The 14789-nt window shown below is 42.7% G+C and overlaps 1 protein-coding gene across 2 annotated transcripts; it reads left to right on the forward strand.

Annotated features, from left to right (window-relative positions):
• Positions 1-2158: 2158 nt before the first annotated feature.
• Positions 2159-10335, forward strand: TTPAL (alpha tocopherol transfer protein like). Of its 2 annotated transcripts, none has more exons than XM_075901254.2 (5): positions 2159-2308; positions 3849-4302; positions 5094-5287; positions 8072-8182; positions 9098-10334. In XM_075901254.2, exons 2-5 carry the CDS (start codon positions 3864-3866, stop codon positions 9371-9373), a joined length of 1020 nt encoding a protein of 339 aa, XP_075757369.2. In that variant the 5' UTR covers positions 2159-2308; positions 3849-3863; the 3' UTR covers positions 9374-10334. The 2 variants fall into 2 exon arrangements, with proteins under 2 accessions (XP_075757369.2, XP_006132305.3); XM_006132243.5 differs by lacking the exon at positions 2159-2308 and adding an exon at positions 2610-3038 and having other exon boundaries at positions 9098-10335.
• The last annotated feature ends 4454 nt before the right edge of the window (positions 10336-14789 follow it).

Below are 14789 nucleotides of genomic sequence, written 5' to 3' on the forward strand. Positions count from 1 at the left end.
CACTGGGAAATTGTATCATAGAATAGAGCTGTTTCGAGTGGAATTCTATTGGAATCTGTATTTTCAACATATTTTATCAATGATCTGGAAGGAGATGTAAAATCATTGCCGCCAACATTTTCAGAAGGCATACTGATTGGCAGAGTGGTAAATAATGAGGACAAGGTAGTCTTGAGTGAGGGTCTGTCTTTTTGTTCTGCTTGTACAATGTCTAGCTCAATGAGGTCCTGGTTCATAACTTGGGCTCCTAGATGCTTTGTTAATACAAATAATAATGACATGTGGGGTGATCTGAATTGCTTGACAGACTGGGCCTGTTCAAGCAAAACATATTTTGATATAGAGAAATACAAAGTTATATGTATGAAGAAGGAACAGAGGCCACACCTATAGAATGGGAAACTTTCTCTTGGAATGAAGTGATTTTGGAAAGGATTTAGAGCTCAGAGCAGAAAAGTAATTGAATATGAGCTCCCAGGATGAAGGTGAGGCAAAAAGGGCAAATATGATATTTGGATATACAAAAGGGGGAATACTGAGTCAGAGCTGGGAAGCAACTTTTTGAGGGGGGAGAAGAGGAGTTTGGCTGTATATGTCATTGAAGAGACCGATATTGGAAAACTGCCTACTGAAACTGCCTCCAAGGGAAGTGATAGATTATCTATCTTTTGATGTCTCCTAAAGTGAATGCCTTTTTTGGATGATATGCGTTAGCTGAACACAAGTTATTGGACTCAATACATGGGGTAATTGAGTGAAATATAATAGCTTGTGTTATACAGAGATCAGGCTAGATGATCCAATGGATCTTTCTGCCCTTAAACTCTAGGGCTACGTCTACAATGCAGGCTTCTTGCACAAAAACTGTTTTGCACAAGAGATGTGCTTTTGTGCAAGAGTGTCCACGGTAGCATGGACACTCTCTTGCGCAAGAAAGCTCTGATGGCCATTTTAGCTATAGGGCTTTCTTGCGCAAGAAATTCATGTTACCTGTTTACACTGACTTCTTGTGGAAGAGCTCTTGCGTAAGAGGGCTTATTCCTCATGGGGAAAGGAATAACTCTTCCAGAACAAGCCCTGTTTTCCGACGCTGTACTGTAAATTTACTTGTGCAAGAATGCCTGTGCAGTGTAGACACTAAGTTTTTCCAAAAGAACAGCTGTTCTTGCGCAAAAAGCCTGCAGTGTAGATGTAGCCTAGGAACGGTGCTAAGAACTAGATAAGAAAGGAACAAGTCAGGATTGTCCCAGTCCTACCACATGAATGAAGGGGGAACCCAGCAAACTGAGCAATCATGGGCTGCACTGGCAGATTGCTCAGGCCCACACTTAAGTGGCAAACTGTGCCCAGGAAAGCTCATGATACCATCTATATATTTTGTTAGTCTATAAAGTGCTACCACACCTTGTGTTGTTTTTTAAGTTTAAAACAGACAACAGTCACCCTCACTTTTCACATGGAGATGACAGGTTCCAGCAAACAATGCAATCCCTGCAGCCTAGCTCTTCACCATAGCATGGAGGGCAGGCACTTCCTCCCACTCCCTGGTAGCACAGAGGGAAAGGACCCCTAGGAGAAATGTAGGTCCCACAAAGCTGTGCTCTGCCATGGATGAGTTTGTTGTACCAAGGAGCAGGGCCCCACTAGGACCAGTCATCCTGCAGGCAGCCCCAAGGCCGACTGGGGACGTCTCTGCAGGAGGCTGCTCTGTGACATGCACAGCCTGCTTTGGCAGGCCCCAGCAGGGACAAGAACACACACACTAGAAAGTAACACAACGTGCGTGTGTGGACGGAGACCACATCCGCCCCACCCCCCACAAAACTACCACAACAGGTGGGGTGGGGAGACAGGGGCTCTCTTGAACCCCTCCCTCTGCAAGTACACTGGGGGGGGGGGGCGGCCTCACCCCCTAGATAGAAGATACCAACATGTGTGTGTGGGAGGGGGTCACGTCTTTACCTCGGAGGCAGGAGCTACAATGTGGGGGGGCTACAGCCTCCCCTCCCCCCGAAAGCACCACAAGCTGTGGGGGGACGGACCAGCCTCCCCCTCGCCTCCCAGAACACTACAGCCGGGCGGAGCACGGCCTGAGCCCCTGGAACGTACCACAACGGCGGGGAGGGGGGGGCGGGGGAGGAGTCACATCCGGAGCCCTACGGAAGGCTCCCGGGCTTTGACAAACCTTCCAGCCTTGGCGCGACTTCCGGCGAGCTGCCGGCGGAGTGTTTCCTTCCGGGTCACGGCGTCTAATCCCGCTCCCGCCCCCGAGAACGCTTCCTTCTGCGCGGGGCCAGCCGGCGCTCCGGTAATTTGCATGGGGATAGGGACGGGGGCGTGGCGAGGAGAGAGACTCGGTGGCGGGGGGCTGCCCCCCCCCCGGAGCACAGAGCAGGGGAGGGATCTGGGGGAGCCCCCCCCCGGAGCACAGAGCGGGGGGAGGATCTGGGGGAGCCCCACCGGAGCACAGAGCGGGGGGAGGATCTGGGGGAGCCCCACCGGAGCACAGAGCGGGGGGAGGATCTGGGGGAGCCCCACCGGAGCACAGAGCGGGGGGAGGGATCTGGGGGAGCCCCCCCGGAGCACAGCGGGGGAGGGATCTGGGGGAGCCCCCCCCCCCGGAGTGCAGCGCGGGGGGAGGATCTGGGCGAGCAGGATGTCAGGCTGGGGGCGGGACTCGGAGCTTCCAGCCTGTGTCTCTCTGTAACACCCACCCATGACCTGTGGCAGGGGCCTGGCCCCGGGTCTGCCCTGCCAAGTGGCAAGTGCTGACTACTAGGGAAACCTGCCTCCTCCCCATCCCACAGGGGTGCCAGCTGTGGGGACCTAAGGGGTGACAGCCCCAGGTGGGAAAAGATGCGGCTGACGCCTCGGTGTCTAGTGTCTGCCCTGTGCCTGGTGTCCTGCAAAGAGTCCCTAGGGTGTGACTAACTGAGACACGTTGCAGGAAAAAATAAGCCAAATCCCATCCAGCGCCATCGCACGGAGGGTCTGGTACAGAAGATGAAAAGGTTAATTTTAAGGATGTTAAAAAGCAGGTAATTTAGTAAAACTTTCAGTGGTTACACATGCTCTCAGCGGAGGACAGCAGCCAGCTCCCCAGGAGCTCTGTGGGAGCCTTGTGTATAACTGTGAATGGTAATTGGTAAACCCATCCTTCCTTCCCCAGCACATCTCTCAGAAGGGCTCTGTGCAGGTTCATATGAATCACAATGGCCACAAATTGAATCCTGTTTTTTCTTAATGCCAGTCCCAGCTCAAGCCCCAAGAAATAATTCAAATGTAATATTTCATCTTTTATTCTCTTCCCCTCTTCCTGTCCCTTATCCACTCACCATATGCAGTAAAGGACTCTGCAACATAATTCATATTTTCAATTTGAAGGTATCTGCTGTTTAAAATGTACTATATATTTGTGAGACCATTGCAATGAGAATTTGTTTATTTACTACACTTCTCCAGGCTGTGCACTGCAGTACTTTCCACTATAATTAAGACATGTACTTATGGAATGCTACTCATCTGTCTGTAAAGTATCTAACTGCCCAAATGACATAAATACTAATTGGCAGTTACACACAGTTTTGCTGGGAAAACTTCCTGCTGCAAGCATTTAGTCAGAAAAATGTCTTAGGATAGTGAGTGTAAATGTGATTCAAGGACAGGGAGATGGGAACACCTAATCTGGTTCTGATACGAATTCCAGTTCTGTCTATAACCAAGCAACTTAGCCTCTCTGTGCCATACTTTTCCCACATGTTTATTAGAGATAATACTTACTATGTAAATGCTAAGCCTTATGACTGATAATATGGGGGATTATTTGTTATGTGTATTGCTTTGGACAGACTTCCTGCTTCCTAATGTCAGGAGAAAGTGATTGTACCCGAACAAGCCCATCCGTGGGGTCTCCATCAGATAATGAATTCCTGCCAGATCAGCCAAAGTATGTGTGCTCACTATCTCCTGACCTTATTGCAAAGGCTCGTGAAGAACTGCAGGAAAAACCTGAATGGAGGCTTCGTGATGTGCAAGCCCTCCGAGACATGGTGTGTAAGGATTACCCTACCCTGGGCACATGTCTGGATGATGCTTTTTTGCTAAGGTTCCTTAGAGCCAGGAAATTTGATTATGACCGAGCGCTTCAGCTTCTGGTGAACTATCACAGCTGCAGGAGGAGCTGGCCTGAGGTCTTCAATAACTTGAAACCATCTGCAGTTAAGGCTGTCTTAGAATCTGGCTTTGTCACTGTATTGCCTCACTTGGACACTGAGGGACGCCACATTGTCTGCATTCGTCCAGGTATTGTAATGCCTGAAATCCCTGGTTGGAACAAGATTATTTGTATGTTTGAAGTGTGTCTGACTGTGCCAGAGTCTATCTTGCTCCCTTGCAGACACTGGTAATTATATGTCATCACCTTTTGAAATCTGAAAAGTTAACCCGCAAAAGGATTACTGTCTGTTGTTTGCCCAGTGTAGATCACTTTTTTCCTGTTTTAGCAATGGCTGCAGTTTAGTAAAATAAAGAATACAAAGACGGTTGGTGTGGTTGCCTGATGGTTTGGGGGGAAAAAAAATCAGTGTGAAGTCAGCCTTAGATAGCAATAGATCTGCTGTCTTCCAGATGCAAGTTTATACTAACCCTGTTTGAGAGCATACTGGGGGTTCAAGGTGGGCCGAAGAGCTTCTGACATCCCAAATCTGCTCAGTGCTGCCAGGTTTGCTGTAAACTGTTTTCATACTTTGCTTTCCAGTTTACCTGCTTTCTTTCTGAGATGAAAGGATTTCTCTTTGAGTAGTCTGTGCTGGAGAAAGTAAGGTGTTCATAAGAGTATAGATTTTGCTCCTTGAAATAATTTGGCTAGCCTATATAGCATCTTGCTTGAGAAATGCTTCTGTGAACTAAGTCAGTATTAAAGAATAATTTAGGAGCTCTGGAAAATAGATCGTTTGGGGACATATATCTAGATCTGTCTTTTTATATCTATCTATCTATCTGTGTGTGTGTGTGTGTGTATATATTATTATTATTTTATTATAAAAATTAGTCATATTTACTTTCCAAATAACCATAGTGTTTTATAACCTTAGACAGGTGGACACCAAGTAATTATCCAATTACTGAGAACATTCGTGCCATATACTTAACATTAGAAAAACTCATTCAGTCTGAAGAGACACAGGTGAATGGAATTGTAATCCTTGCAGACTACAAAGGAGTCAGCTTATCTAAGGCATCTCATTTTGGTCCTTTTGTAGCCAAAAAAGTGATTGGAATTCTTCAGGTAAGACCTGACTTTGTTGGGGTGGGGCAGGAGAAGGAAATAAGCCTGTGCACTGTAAACTACCGCTTCTATGTGTAGAGTTCTGCTAATGCTAACAAAAGTACTCATATGTTGGCTTTTACCCAAATGTTTTTAAAATATGTTTCTGCCATCTAATTTGTCAGCTCTTCTCTGGTTGATGCTGGTTGTGAGTGAGTCTGACTTTACACTCCCAGTCTCCCAAGACTACTACTACTTTTGGAACTTGATATTTGAATTGCTAATTTGTCATCTAGTGGGGCAGGATACATGAAATAAGACTAGGGAGAAGAGCCCCTTTTCTGATCTTCAAATGTTAACAATATGCTCTGCTGTACACATGGACTTTGCTAAAAGAACTTCCAATCTAGATGGGACACTGAACTTTGGGTGATTGCTCAAGTTTCACATGGTGGTGCAGAAATTTTGCAGTTGGATCTTGAAAGGCTTTCCTGTATTTTGAGAGAATATTTCAAAGAGGTTCAGAAGAGAGAGGCCGATGCAAGCCTAAGGGGGCATCCTAGATTAGGAGGTGCAAATCAGACAGAGAGAAGGATGTCACAGAAAGGAGCACAGGGAACAGGAAGATGATGTGTGAAGGAATGAAACAGACATAAGTAGAGTGACGGTGTCCTGAGATTGGAGTATAAAGGGAGTAACACTGACTAAGTGGCAGGGTAGCTGTAATGTTTTCTATAGAATAAACGGAGTGTGGTAATATATGCGGGCAAGCTCCTATTGAATTACTTTTTCTACTTCCTATGAGCTTTAGTCTTGCACACTGGTTAATATTTCACACCATTCTTACAGAAGTTCCACAACCTGAATATGGTTGTTTGCAAAATTCTATCTCAATACATCATTAACTTACCCAAGTTAAAGGAGTGATAAATTTTAATTGATAAATGCAGATATGATAATTACACAGAAGTTTGAGTGAGGATCTAATACTTATTTAACTTTCCATTGAAGACCCCAGTTGAAATATGGTGTAAGTTGCATGTGACATGAATGCACTAGTTCTCACCACATAGCACCTATCGTAAATGAGGGTTTGAGTTATGCCACCCCCGACTTGCGATCCTTCCCTAGGAACGGATTGCGTCGCAAATTGGGGGCCTCCTGTATTTGGCACACTTAAAAGCCTGTGGTGAGGATAGAAGATCCCAGAGCTAGAATAAGTTTTTGCTAGCTAGATTTGGGGTGATTGGCTGATGTATTCAGAGAAGCTTGCCAAGAGTTTGACCACACTGCTTTGCTTTTACATGAGTTATCAATCACAGCCAAAAGCCCCCAACTTCTTAAACATTTTACAGACTAAAGCATTTGTGCAGTGCAAGTGTCACTCTTCATTCCAAGCAATGTATGCATCCCTCTGTACACCCAGAGATGGTTATTGGAAGAAGGATATGTCAGTAGCTCAGTGATGAGACCATGGAATCATAGAACTAGAAGGAACCTCAAAGGTCATCACATCCAGTCCCCTGCACTCATTGCAGGACTAAGCACCATCTAACACCCCTGACAGGTGTTTCTCTAACCTGCTCTTAAAAATCTCCAATGATGGAGATTCCACAACCTCTCTGGGCAATTTATTCCAGTGTGTGTAACCACCATGACGTTTAGGAAGTTGCTAAAAACACTTTTTCCATTTAGTGATCCTTCCTGCTGAAAGCTGATCAGTGGAAGCAGCAACGTGACTAACCTTATTTTGTAACTTCAAATTATATTGAAGAGCCCTGTGTTCCATTGGCAGCGGATACAGCATTCTGACCCCTCTCTCCTCCATGTGCTGATGTGGTGTCCAACAGTGCTCTATTTGACCAACTGGTCACATTTCCAATTGAATAGTAGCAACAGATTTTTTTTCCTTTGGTGCAAATACATGAATCTCTTCCTGAATAACATGGTCTCTGATCCTTAATCATTTAAAATGCTGTATTTAAACATGGGCTTCTCTCTGGCCAGTCAGTGCTTTTGATTCCCCTTTTAGTCCAGGGAATCTGACCCTCAGAATCCAGGGTTATTCATTTTGCTGCTCTAAGAATACTGGGGAATTCTGATCACGGCAGAGGTTGCTAACTGATCCTTCCAGTAATGTGCTATATTTTTATACTGGGGCTGTTCCTTATTTAAATTAAACACATTATATTTTTTTAAAAGAAGCCTGGGCCAAAAGTAGTGACATAATGCATGTACTACAGGTTGAACCTCTCTAGTTAGGCACTCTCTGGTCCAGCAACATCCATGGTCTGGCATGATTTCAGTTCACTGGATGTCCACTTATCATGGGTGTGGCCAAGTTTTCCGCAATCACATAAAGTTTGTTTACAGCCACTAGTTCTGGCTCTGGGTTCTGTGCTGTTATTTAGCTCTTATTTACCCCAAAATGCCATCTAAGAGCCCAGTAAGCAGTGGAAGTGTTGGTAATGCTGCTAGACAATATTGACCTTGCATCGTCTGGCAAATTCTTTGGTTTGGCACTGGTCAGATCCCAAGGGTGCTGGACTAGTGAGGTTCAACCTGTATTGGTATTTCATTTACTATGATCTGATCCAGAAGTGATGTCAAGCTCTACGTGAGTGCCAGACCTTGTTTTTGTCTGATTCTTGCACCATATACTCCAGCTCACTGCATGGATTTACATTTAAATTGCAACTAGAATCTTGGGAACAATTGGGTGGTGTTAGCAATCAATTACAGGAAAATTAAATAGAAAAAGCTATCCACAGCTACCAAACTACTGTAAAAATCTTTCTCCCTTAGGATGGTTTTCCAGTTAGAATAAAGGCTGTCAATATTATAAATGAGCCTCGCATATTCAAAGGAATTTTTGCCATCATCAAGCCTTTCCTGAAGGAAAAGATAGCAAACCGGGTAAGTGATTGTACTTTTTAATGCTGGACTTCATGACAAGCGCTGCTGGATGTGAAATGTAAAGAATATTGAAACAGATAACTGTTGTGAAGGCATAATGTCCTTACTCTATCTGCCTGTGACTCTGTCATCATTTCCTGGCTTTTATCTTGCATAATGTTACTACTTTGAATGTGCTGAAGGTTAGGGAGACTTGTCATCTGCTAAACAGGTTTGGATGCTGTTCCCCCTGCAGTTGATTGATTCTTCTCTTTCATATGCAGAAGAGAATACCGCTCCCAATTAAGGGCTGGGTGCTGCCTACTTTGCACTCCCAATCCTTGTGAATGGCTTACTCAGACTACAGCTACACTACAGCCCAGATCAACGCTTTTGAGATCAATCCAGCAGTGGTCGATTTAGCGGGTCTAGTTAAGACCTGCCAAATAGACCACAGATCGTTCTCCCATGGACAAGAATGGGAGAGTTTCTCCTTTCAACTTTTTCCTTCCCCACTCCCTACCCACAGTGTAGAGCTTGCATTAACTCGACTTAAGGTATGTTATTTGTGTACCTGGAATGGCATAGTTTAAATTAATTTTCTTTTTAAGTGTAGATGTAGCCTGAAATTGAACTGGAAGTCTGATTGTTGTGATTTATTTACTAGCTGGATTGCCTATAAAGCAAGACTTTCAAAAGAGTATCGAACTGGCTTTTACTCTTGCATGCACAATGTTGTGCACTGTCCTTTGCAAATGAAAATGATGTCGCTTGCAATTGTGTGTACAGAGTGAAATGTGCCCCTTAGAATTATTTAAAGAACAAAATAGACTCTCCCTGTCATGTGCTGGTTTTGCTGCAGTTTTAAAATGCTGAATTACATGCTGAAAAATAGTCTGATACATTGTTAAAGTATTTTATGATTTTTTTCCTCAGTTTTTTCTTCATGGCTCTGATTTGAATTCTCTACATCAAAACCTTCCACAGAGGATCCTTCCTGAAGAATATGGTGGCACATCAGGGAAACTGGATATCACTTTCTGGAACGAGTTGTTGCTTGCCTCCGAAGAGGATTTTCTACATGACTTTTCTCAGCTTGTTCTCCCAGGTGACAACTTACCCTCTGAAGCTCTAGTAAGTGGGGATGCTGAGGAGAAGCAGAGTGAAGAGCCACTGCGAGGCATGAAACCTCAACTCTATTACTGTTATTAACAAAAGTTAAAGGAAGCTTCCTTGCAGTCAATCTAGATGCCCTCTCCTGTTCTGAAAGGAATAATACAATGGGATTACGAACTCTTCCTTACTCCTAAACCTCCAGTTTGTGAGTAATAGACTGCTGAGGTGTTTTACGCTATGGAACCAAAACAAGTTAAAGGCAGAGTTTTCTTTGGAATCTAGACAGGATGTACAATTCCCAAGAGCCCTCAAGTGTTAAGGATTGTTAATCTCCGTGTGAGATACAGTCTAGCAAATTCCTCTTAATAGTAGTGAGAGGAAAATATCTCATAAGAGTGAGTCTGACAGTGTCTTTGTCCAGGTAAAAGTGACAGAAAAGACGTTAGCAACCACAGCAAAATAGCATCAGCACTGCACCCTGCAAAGTGATGCTGTCAGTGGAGAGTGTCAAATGTATAATTCACAGTCTTGGACCTAATACTTGGTCTTGTCTGTATACTAGCATGTTCCAGAATTATTGGAATGAGTACTGAAGATTCTCCCTGATACTTTGCACTCTGCATGTGTGGAATTCCTAACAGATTTGCCCTTTGGATTTGAAAGGAGAAAATTACCATAATTTTGTAAACATTGTGACTAGTTATTCCAGACTCTAGTGTATATTCAAATACAAATTCCACTTCCAGAAAACTGAGGCTTTCAGATCATGTGTTGCTTAGCTTTTTTCCAATGAAATGCAACTTTGAGTATCAGCAGCAGTCTAGGACTAGCTGAGAAGAAGTGAGGTCATTCACTCACATTCAACATGTCCCAGATATAATCAGTTGTTCTTTCCTTCAGCTGATCACTTTGATGCCCTGCCTTACTTTTCAACCTCCCTAAGTAATTTAAATAGAATTTATGTGGAAAGATTTTGTAGCAGGTAGCATCTATTGAAGGCAATATTAAGTAAGGGTATGTCTACACTACCCTCCTAATTCGAACTAGGAGGGTAATGTAGGCATACCGCACTTGCAAATGAAGCCCGGGATTTGAATTTCCCGGGCTTCATTTGCATGAAGCCGGCTGGTGCCATTTTTAAATGCCGGCAGTTCGAACCCCGCACGGCACAGGGTTCGAACTGCTGGCATTTAAAAATGGCGCCGGCTGGCTTCATGCAAATGAAGCCCGGGAAATTCAAATCCCGGGCTTCATTTGCAAGTGCGGTATGCCTACATTACCCTCCTAGTTCGAATTAGGAGGGTAGTGTAGACATACCCTAAGAGAGAGCTCGGAAGTTAACCTACATTACTTTAAATAGAATTTTTTAATCTGAGTCTTTGTAAACCAAATGCAGATATTTACGAGAATGTTCTCAGATTTGTTGTACTTCAATTTTGTTTTGTTCATGTTTGTCCTGGTTTAAGTTACACTGTTGCTGTCTGTCATCCCCTTCTGTTTGGATGGCAGCTTCTTCTGTAAAGTTAAGACTTGGTCAATTTGCAGGGTTTAAGCTTAGATTATGTGGTCCGGTGCTTTAGATCCTTAGCTGTAATGTCAAATGAGGTTAACATGTCTTTCATCTGTGTAGGCTGTTCCCCAAGTTCATTGTGTCATGGTATTGAATTTTAAATGAACTGAGCACATTATCTTTGCACATGCCATGCACTATATAAATAGTGCAAAGGTGAAACCTCACTACAGTTGGGAAAGCACACCCAGTTATTTAAAAAGGTATGTCAGTGTACCAGAACACTGATCATAATCAGACACCTCATCTTTATAGCACTTTTTAAATGGCTTGAATTTCTTTGGGGGTGGGGGAAAGGAGTGGGTTTGGAGAGGTGACTCTCTTTTACTGAGTGCCAAGTCCGAAACAGGGACCGGTTATCTTACTGTAAATATGAAATGTATGGTCTAAAGGAGTCAGACCATCCTTTTCTCTGAGTGCCAAACTATGCTTGTTTTAATGGTCTCGTCATAGCTCACACCATAGCATGACTTTGTTACCAAAAACAGTTTGGAAAGGAATAGATTAGGGGAATCACAGCTCTCTGGTTTGGTAAAATCCTAGCTCTTTTATTCAAACAGTAGAAGAGTGGGATTGGGATTTTAAAGGAATAATGTATAAAGCTTTTCTCCAGTCAGCACTTAATAGCGCCAATAGGAACAAGAAGTTCCTATCCTGTCACTTGAACAGAAAGACTGTAGCAGACCACTTTTACTGTTGTCTAGGATGCTGGAGAGTGGGCAGGAAACTAATTGGGGAATATAGATTTCTCCTTTCCTTCCTCTTAGGTAAGGATAGTAGGAGACTCTCTTCTGCCTCTGATATCAATGTATGACAGCCTTTGTCCCTCTCTATACTATGCTTAATTTTCATGGAGGAAAGTATTTTAGGGGACAAATATTGTTCCTGTCTTTAATCTGTCAGCCCTCCAACTTTTCTGCAGAAATGTAGTGCTTGCTAGTGTCTCTTCGAGTAAAACGTGCCTCATGTGCAGTGTTTAACCATCATGTTGCATGCCTTTACTGGAGAGAAATCCAGCTCTTCTTCTACCTTGCAAAATAATCAGAATGTAGCATCACTTAAACCAACTATTGTGGCTTCAAGCAATGTAACTCAATTAACTGCCGCAAGCATATCTTCCTTCTTTCATAGCTGGGTGTTTTCCTTGCTAAGGCTATATCTACACTGCCTGCCCATTTTGGTGACATGCAACATACATATGCTGCATTTCTCCCTAGCAGTGGTATAAATAGCAGTCTACATGATGTACTCAAAGAAAAAGGACATGCCTAAAGCTAGTGCATATGTACCCTACTTGCCCGCATAGTGCCTCCCTCCTCTTGCTGTTCTATTTTTAGCAGCGGTATCCTGCTGCTAGTCTTTTCCCAAAGCAGTGAAAAGCTGCCATTTAAGCCTTGCTTGCCCCAGAGCCTTTCCCTGACCGGTGTAGCTATACACCGGTGTGGATGCAGCCTACTTTTCACCATGGCACATAACTACATAGGACCACATAGCCTAAGAGGAGCTGCTGTTAACCAGTTTGGTAAATACTGAAAAGGAAAGTTTCATGGTAGAAAATTTAACTTTCACTTTAAAAAGGATTTGTGGATAGGAAGTCTTCAGCAAGCCAGGGTAACACCTGATTTTTTTTCCTCAGTGCTTTTGCACTCTGGTGTGCCTTAATGCATGGTGTCCATTCCAACCTAAATTCCAGGCATAGCTTCACACCGAGGTCTTCTTTGGAAGACAAAACAGTTGATTGTACTTTATCCTAAAACAATTGTTTTGCTAACTTTACTTGAAGATGGAAACTCAAATTTTCCCCTTAGCAGAACTTGTTAGAGTTGAAGACTCCTTGGAATCTAGCTTTAAAGTTCATTATCGTTCTGTCGTCTGTGTCTAGCGTCAATATACAAAGCCAGTTCTTCATCCATTGCTGTCAACTGTAATTTTTCCTAATTCCTATATGGGGTAAGATACTTTGCTTATCTCCTACAAAAAATATAGACTTACAAGATAAAGTACAGTTTAACAGCTGGAAACTGTTAATATTTTGGTACTTAACAGCAGGGAAGTTAAGCTGTCAATCTATTTAAATACAGGCAGCCCTTTAGGCTGAGGCCGATGGCATTAGTGTGACAACAGGCCCATGCTTCTAATGACCCCTTATCTTTAAAGGAGGGAAAGGAAAAACAATGATAACTCAAAAAATCCCTTTCAGTATTAGAACTAACAATCTGGCTGTTTCAACTAAACTTTTCTTTAAAAAAAAAATCAGCTCCATGGGAGGCTAGTAAAGCAAGGACAGTCTCTGGAATAATTCTCATTAGACAGGAGAAGGTGGTGCTGAAACTGCTTTGGGTAACCGTAACTATCTCACAGGAAGTAGGACAAAGGATAGTTGCATACTGTAAATAAAATACTTGAATTTATACTAGGGGAAGCGGTGGCACACAACTTTCAGGGAAAGAGGGATTTTTGGCACAAGTTCAGTAACATACATGATTATTCAAATACTGTAATTTTGCTTTTTGGTGTAAGTGGACCTAAAGTTGTTGGGTTAAATATACATCTATTATTTTGATAAAATGTTTATTTTTATATTGCATTTTCTAAGATGGAGCTGTCAAAGTGTTTTATTATGCATGACTGGGTATTAAACAGTTCTACCATAACTGCTTCTGTTAAGTGTTCAGGTACAATGCTTCTTTAAGTAAGGTTAGATGTCACTGAATTACTCCTAAAGGTGCCACTTAATCTTATTTCCCTGTGACATCTGATTTTTTTGCAAGAGGTGTGTATCAAAGTGGCTTGCATCTGAATTCAAACTACTTGTCTGAATGTGAGCTGCTGTTAAGTTTTACCCTCCTACCTGGGCAAATTGGAAAGCTGGATTCTTCAAATATTACACAATGAGGCCAATACTTCAAGCAAGATGTATTATGATGGCTAGAACTTGATTACTCAAAGTACTATCAATTTGAATGTTAAAGTGACTTAGACCAACTGACATTCCATTTGGCCAGTCTTGGAGAATCTTCATAGGTGAAAGCAAGATGTGACCTAAATCTGCTCAGATGCAAGAAAACTAATTTAGCATTCTCAAGATACTCATACTAAGATAACAAATACTGCCTACTAATGCTGGATATTTAACTGGAAAGAAGCCTCCAGGAGGTTATTGTGCTGCACACTATGCAGTCAGCATCCAGAATAAAACAGGAAATGAACCCTAGTTTAGTATCTACTACTACATTAAATAAAAGGAGTCCTGACTTCTAATATATAGCCCTTTAACTTAGTCATGGTTGTAGGATAGATAGTATGTAGCCCTTCCCTAATTTTTCCTTCTTTCCAACTCTTACCAGCACACTATTGGTTGTAGTATCTTTGGTTATAAACTTATTGATGCCAGGCCAAAATACAGCTCCTTAGCTACAGCAGCGAGTGGATGTGCTCAGAAACTTAATCATGCTCTTAGGAGTGAATTGTCACTGACACTGTACATGCACTAGGGTGCAGTAAAAAGCTAAAAATTAAAAGATAAGTTTGAATCCCTTCTTCCTCCTAGTGCTAATAGCCTGCAGTAAAAAACAAGTCCACTCTGCAACATGTTTTGTAAGTGTGCTCATCAATTTGCCATTTAACATGATTCAGCATGAGAAGACTAGAATGAGGGTGTAATAACCATGTTTGAGAGCATAGATTAAAAGTAGTGACATACCACTTGATCCATCAACTACTAAACAGCACATGATTTAAACACCAGCTGCTACGAGCAATCCAAAATATTGTTGGAGATTATGAATTTGTTGCCCAGGTCTTTGCACTTAGCTAGAACAGAGATATGAAAGAGGTTTTGACCAGTTAATCTATATTTTAATCATATGCATTTATAGTGCAAATACTGACTCATAAGCACATACAAATTGAACTAGTTGGAAAAAAAACCAAACAAACAAG

Source organism: Pelodiscus sinensis, chromosome 17, assembly GCF_052426305.1.
Source record: "Pelodiscus sinensis isolate ZL-2025 chromosome 17, ASM5242630v1, whole genome shotgun sequence".
NCBI lineage: Eukaryota > Metazoa > Chordata > Testudines > Trionychidae > Pelodiscus > Pelodiscus sinensis.

Coding starts and splice junctions, on each gene's coding strand:
- TTPAL (XM_075901254.2), top strand. CDS start 3,864: ATGTCAGGAGAAAGTGATTGTACCCGAACAAGCCCATCCGTGGGGTCT. Junction 5,288..8,071: donor AAGTGATTGGAATTCTTCAG/GTAAGACCTGAC, acceptor TTTCTCCCTTAG/GATGGTTTTCCAGTTAGAAT. Junction 8,183..9,097: donor AGGAAAAGATAGCAAACCGG/GTAAGTGATTGT, acceptor TTTTTTCCTCAG/TTTTTTCTTCATGGCTCTGA.